At 45.5% G+C, this 7,500-nt stretch overlaps 1 protein-coding gene across 1 annotated transcript in view; it reads left to right on the top strand.

Moving 5' to 3' along the window:
* The window catches only part of mycbpap (mycbp associated protein), a 29,380-nt gene that overhangs the window by 4,324 nt on the left and 17,556 nt on the right, over positions 1 to 7,500 (top strand). Inside the window, exons 3-7 of the mRNA XM_056272041.1 lie at positions 1,393 to 1,529; positions 5,333 to 5,501; positions 5,573 to 5,679; positions 6,404 to 6,569; positions 7,041 to 7,135. Coding sequence (XP_056128016.1) covers positions 1,393 to 1,529; positions 5,333 to 5,501; positions 5,573 to 5,679; positions 6,404 to 6,569; positions 7,041 to 7,135 — 674 coding nt within the window. The remainder of the gene's footprint in view (positions 1 to 1,392; positions 1,530 to 5,332; positions 5,502 to 5,572; positions 5,680 to 6,403; positions 6,570 to 7,040; positions 7,136 to 7,500) is intronic.

Here is a 7,500-nt window from a genome sequence, read left to right as displayed (position 1 = left end):
TTATTCTATTGTTAATTTTATATCCTAATTTTTCATTTTAAATTTTAAATTTTTCAATATTTAATTGAAATTTTAAATATACCCTATTTTTTTTATATATATATACATTTAAATTTTTTCCATGTTTTCAAATTACATTATTTTTTCGCCATTTCTGTAATATTATATAATATAACAAATTATTACATTGTGCTAATCTTAATTTAATAATATCCTACTTTTCTTTCTCTTTTAAGGTTTTTGTTTTTTTCTAAATAGAAATAGTTGTATAATTAAAATACAAAAATATCCTTATTGAATTGATTCATGAATGTGTTATTTCTCCAGTTGAGCAGATCCTGATGTGGACCGTGTGTGTGTGTGTGTGTGTGTGTGTGTGTGTGTCTCCAGACCGAAGCTCCAGACGCTTACACACCTTCTTTAAGCCAGTGTGTGTTTATGACGGCTATAGACGTATAACCTGCTGGTTTGCAGCCAGTGTGTGTGTGGATGCGCCTGCGAGGTGTTTCCACAGCCAGTGTGTGTGTGTGTGTGAAGCTGCTGTCGTAGCTGATGGATTATCAGATATCATAATCAGTGTTGTCGTCTCGCTGACTCACACCAGCAGCGCTTGTGTTTTCCTTCTTTTGTTGATCTGTGTTTTGTCTTCTCTGGACAATAAGAGCCGTTGTTTGTAGAAATGACACATTGCTCATGTGTGTGTTTAGGGTTTGTGTGTGATTGATCATGTGTGTCTACCGGTCATGATGTTCGAAATATGATGTATATTTGATGAGGAAATTCATACTTTACACTACAGTTTAAACGTATGGGGTCAGTGAGGTTTTTATTTGAAAGAAATTAATACTTTTATTGGTCAAAAGTGACAAAATGTCAAATAAATGCTGTTCTTTTGAACCTTTATTCATCAAAGAATCCTGAGAATTAAAAAGTATCGCAGTTTCCACAAAAATATGAAGCAGCATCAACACTGATAATAATCATAAATGTTTCTTGATCCTCAGATCATCATATCAGAGTGATTTCTGAAGGATCGTGTGACACTGAAGAGAGTAATGATGCTGACAATTCAACTTTGATCACAAGATTAAATATTTTACTATATATACACATATAGAAAGAAAACAGTTATTTTAAAGTATAATAATATTACACTATTTTTTTATTAAATAAATACAGTCTTGGTGAGCAGAAGAAAGGAGTCTCTTATTTAATTTGAAAAATCTAACAATCTACAAACTCTTTTTTTCTATTTATGTCTTATTAAATAATTACAGCAAGTATTTATGGGCAAATGTCAGAAAATTTGAAATGAACGACATTAAATCCGTGGCTTTCCCACATCTGTGTGTGTGTGGTCATCAGCTCTGCGTCTCTCCTCGTGTGTGTCAGATAAGAAGCTCCTGAGAAGCTGTGAGGAGATCTCATCATCATCATCATCATCGTGTGTGTGTGAGGAAGACCACAGCCTGGCTCTGAACGGACACGACATCCAGAGTCTGGCCATCACAACACAAGACCTGGAGCGGGTGAGTTTACACCCCCTACACACACACACACACACACACACACAACACAAGACCTGGAGCGGGTGAGTTTACACCCCCTACACACACACACACACACACACAACACAAGACCTGGAGCGGGTGAGTTTACACCCCCTACACACACACACACACACACAACACAAGACCTGGAGCGGGTGAGTTTACACCCCCTACACACACACACACACACACACAACACAAGACCTGGAGCGGGTGAGTTTACACCCCCTACACACACACACACACACACACAACACAAGACCTGGAGCGGGTGAGTTTACACCCCCTACACACACACACACACACACACACACACAACACAAGACCTGGAGCGGGTGAGTTTACACCCCCTACACACACGCACACACACACAACACAAGACCTGGAGCGGGTGAGTTTACACCCCCTACACACACACACACACACACACACACACACAACACAAGACCTGGAGCGGGTGAGTTTACACCCCCTACACACACACACACACACACAACACAAGACCTGGAGCGGGTGAGTTTACACCCCCTACACACACACACACACACACACACACAACACAAGACCTGGAGCGGGTGAGTTTACACCCCCTACACACACACACACACACACACACACAACACAAGACCTGGAGCGGGTGAGTTTACACCCCCTACACACACACACACACACACACACACACACACAACACAAGACCTGGAGCGGGTGAGTTTACACCCCCTACACACACACACACACACACACACACACAACACAAGACCTGGAGCGGGTGAGTTTACACCCCCTACACACACACACACACACACACACAACACAAGACCTGGAGCGGGTGAGTTTACACCCCCTACACACACACACACACACACAACACAAGACCTGGAGCGGGTGAGTTTACACCCCCTACACACACACACACACACACACACACAACACAAGACCTGGAGCGGGTGAGTTTACACCCCCTACACACACGCACACACACACAACACAAGACCTGGAGCGGGTGAGTTTACACCCCCTACACACACGCACACACACACAACACAAGACCTGGAGCGGGTGAGTTTACACCCCCTACACACACGCACACACACACAACACAAGACCTGGAGCGGGTGAGTTTACACCCCCTACACACACGCACACACACACAACACAAGACCTGGAGCGGGTGAGTTTACACCCCCTACACACACACACACACACACACACACAACACAAGACCTGGAGCGGGTGAGTTTACACCCCCTACACACACGCACACACACACAACACACACAACACAAGACCTGGAGCGGGTGAGTTTACACCCCCTACACACACGCACACACACACAACACAAGACCTGGAGCGGCTGAGTTTACACCCCCTACACACACACACACACACACACACACACACACACACAACACAAGACCTGGAGCGGGTGAGTTTACACCCCCTACACACACACACACACACACACACACACACAACACAAGACCTGGAGCGGGTGAGTTTACACCCCCTACACACACGCACACACACACAACACAAGACCTGGAGCGGGTGAGTTTACACCCCCTACACACACACACACACACACACACACACACACACACAACACAAGACCTGGAGCGGGTGAGTTTACACCCCCTACACACACGCACACACACACAACACAAGACCTGGAGCGGGTGAGTTTACACCCCCTACACACACGCACACACACACAACACAAGACCTGGAGCGGGTGAGTTTACACCCCCTACACACACGCACACACACACAACACAAGACCTGGAGCGGGTGAGTTTACACCCCCTACACACACACACACACACACACACACACACACACAACACAAGACCTGGAGCGGGTGAGTTTACACCCCCTACACACACACACACACACACAACACAAGACCTGGAGCGGGTGAGTTTACACCCCCTACACACACACACACACACACACACACACAACACAAGACCTGGAGCGGGTGAGTTTACACCCCCTACACACACACACACACAACACAAGACCTGGAGCGGGTGAGTTTACACCCCCTACACACACACACACACAACACAAGACCTGGAGCGGGTGAGTTTACACCCCCTACACACACACACACACACACACAACACAAGACCTGGAGCGGGTGAGTTTACACCCCCTACACACACGCACACACACACAACACAAGACCTGGAGCGGGTGAGTTTACACCCCCTACACACACACACACACACACACACACAACACAAGACCTGGAGCGGGTGAGTTTACACCCCCTACACACACGCACACACACACAACACACACAACACAAGACCTGGAGCGGGTGAGTTTACACCCCCTACACACACGCACACACACACAACACAAGACCTGGAGCGGCTGAGTTTACACCCCCTACACACACACACACACACACACACACACACAACACAAGACCTGGAGCGGGTGAGTTTACACCCCCTACACACACACACACACACACACACACACAACACAAGACCTGGAGCGGGTGAGTTTACACCCCCTACACACACGCACACACACACAACACAAGACCTGGAGCGGGTGAGTTTACACCCCCTACACACACACACACACACACACACACACACACACAACACAAGACCTGGAGCGGGTGAGTTTACACCCCCTACACACACGCACACACACACAACACAAGACCTGGAGCGGGTGAGTTTACACCCCCTACACACACGCACACACACACAACACAAGACCTGGAGCGGGTGAGTTTACACCCCCTACACACACGCACACACACACAACACAAGACCTGGAGCGGGTGAGTTTACACCCCCTACACACACACACACACACACACACACACACACACACACACACAACACAAGACCTGGAGCGGGTGAGTTTACACCCCCTACACACACACACACACACACAACACAAGACCTGGAGCGGGTGAGTTTACACCCCCTACACACACACACACACACACACACACACAACACAAGACCTGGAGCGGGTGAGTTTACACCCCCTACACACACACACACACAACACAAGACCTGGAGCGGGTGAGTTTACACCCCCTACACACACACACACACAACACAAGACCTGGAGCGGGTGAGTTTACACCCCCTACACACACACACACACACACACAACACAAGACCTGGAGCGGGTGAGTTTACACCCCCTACACACACACACACACACACACACACACACAACACAAGACCTGGAGCGGGTGAGTTTACACCCCCTACACACACACACACACACACACACACACAACACAAGACCTGGAGCGGGTGAGTTTACACCCCCTACACACACACACACACACACACACAACACAAGACCTGGAGCGGGTGAGTTTACACCCCCTACACACACACACACACACTACGTCAAACGTCTGGGATCGCTAAGATTTTGAATGTTTTTAAAGGAAGTCTCTTCTGCTCACCAAGGCTGGATTTATTTGATTAGAAATACAAAAACATATTAATTGATAATAATAATGAATGTTTTTTGAGCAGCAAATGATCATATTATTCATGATTTCTGAAGGATCATGTGACACTGAAGAGAGTAATGATGCTGAAAATACAACTTTAAAATAAATAAATTACACTTTAAAATATAAATACAAAACAGTTATTTTAAATTGAAATAATATTTCACAATATTACAGTTTTATTGTATTTTTAATCAAATAAATGCAGCCTTGGTGAGCAGAAGAGACTCCCCGATCTCCCGATCCCACATAACGTGTGTTTTTGCTGTGTTGTGTGCAGCTGCGAGTCCCTAAACCACCTACTGATTCCCAGAAGCCCAAGCCCATGACCCGCGTGTACGTGCGTAAGACACGCCCCCCCGACGAGGTCGGCAGAAAGGTCCGGGTCACCGTGGCGAGGCCCCTCCCACGAGACGACGAGACTCCGCCTCCCTCATTTGAATATGCAGGTGGGTGGGCGTGGCTTTGAACAGGAAGGTCAGTGTGATCGATGTTTTTGACTCTCTCTCTGCGCCTGAAGGTCCCGGTGGGCCGCGGTTTGACGCGCAGGGGATGGTCCTGCCGCACAGCATTCTGGGAAACCTGGAGGATTTCAGGACAGAGATGCAGCAGCGAGGGGAGACGGAGGTGAGAGTCGCGGAAAGCGAAAACTGCACAGAAGCCAAACAGGGCCTGACAGATGTTTGTGGTTTCCCTGCGTCATATTTACTGAATGAATACTTGTTTCTTATGTTTCGGGTGCTGATTCCACCCATAGTGCTTTTTTACTCCAGCACGTCACTTTTGCTCTCAAAATATGGGTCATTTCGTTCATTTTTGCTTTCCACAACCGTTTGTATGGTATCATATTGACCAGAAAAGACATGATTCATATCTTCCTCTTAGCAGGGACAACTTTCTGTTCAACTCTGCACATATGTGACATTATTTTATTGCCTAATCCTGATTTGAAGGTTATAATTATGGCCAATGACAGAAGAATGTTTTCTGCTAAAGTACAGATTTTGTGAAAAAGCTTATTTGTTCATTGTAAACTTGTTTATGTAAAGTTCTTTGACATTAAATTGAGTTTTTAAACAAACTCCTTGGCTGATGGCTAAATTAAATGATACATTTTGAATAGTTATTTTTGTCATTAAAACCTATTTTTTTTATATTTGACTGCTTTTATTTTGATGAGTTAATCAATGCTGATGCATATAAATAATTTGAAAAATCTTCATTCTTATTTTGTGAAAAAGCTGTACATTCTGGAACGTTTTTATTGATATTTTTATATCATCAAATTAGCAAATATACGTTTTTTTTTTCCAGATGCAGGACTGTTATACATAACTGTTGTTCTCTTCAGCTTGTGCAGCGGATTCCAGTCGCACAGAAACTCCTCCCTCTAGTGGTGGCGACTGAGAGTGACAGCGATGATGAAGCCGAAACGGGGCGGAGCCACCAGAGCCACGCCCTCCAGCACTGGCACCGTCACATGACCGAGAGACGCAGACAGCAGGACTTCATTTCACGTGAGTCCGTCTGTCGTGTTTCTCAGTGACATGTATCTGTGTACTTAAGATATTAATGAAATACATCTGAGTCTTTTAAATTAGCATTAACTAGCCTAAATTTGATAGTACATTTACATTTCGTTCTGCTTTCGAAAGATTTATAGTGATTATTTAAAAAAAACTGCGTATAGGTCATAAAGTTATCATAAAGTAATAATATTCTCATCTCATGTGTTGAACTGCTGAAACAATGCACTCAACGGGTCCAAAACACACTGTATCTGACGGGCTGCGGATCTTTATGTAACCAGTCCTGCAGTGTGTGTCATCTCTGGAGAAGCTTTGCTCAAGCCATGAGTCAGTGAAGACTGCAAGCCACTCCAAGCCGTTTCCTACACACAATCTCACTCCACCCGGTTATATCCTGTAACTGTGTGTGTTATGATGATATCCATCTGATCAAAAGCTCTCACACTGTGTGTGTTTCAGGGTTCCTGCAGAAGCCAGCGGCGTCTCTGCTGATGAACCGCTCCGGCAGATTCAGACAGATACAGGAGCAGAGGGATCTGATACACAGAGGACATGTGAGGCTCGCTTTAGACTGCGTTTACACACCCCGGGTCAGGTGATACAGGAGGACTCCGACATGTGTCCTATACCTCAGCATGTGGGCTGGAGCTGTTGAATCACTCAGTTCTCCCTGCTCACGACTGATTCCTGTTTCTAGGAAGGAGTTATCCGTGTTGCTTATGTTGATGGCTGTTATAGTGCAGGAGTTATCTTCACTTACACGCTGAAACAAAGCCAGGACAAAAATGCACTGAGATTTGAATGTTGTGTGCAGTTTGCTCTGGTAATGAATTTTTGATCTTAATTAAGATCTGATCATTTTATTCTAGGCTTAATTATATACACTCACCTAAAGGATTATTAGGAACACCTGTTCAAT

The sequence above is a fragment of the Rhinichthys klamathensis genome, unplaced genomic scaffold, assembly GCF_029890125.1.
Source record: "Rhinichthys klamathensis goyatoka isolate OS25496 unplaced genomic scaffold, OSU_Roscu_1.1 h1tg000330l_1, whole genome shotgun sequence".
Taxonomy (NCBI): Eukaryota; Metazoa; Chordata; class Actinopteri; order Cypriniformes; family Leuciscidae; genus Rhinichthys; species Rhinichthys klamathensis.
The sequence above is the reverse complement of the archived record's forward strand: the minus strand, read 5'-3'. Positions and strand labels throughout refer to the sequence as shown.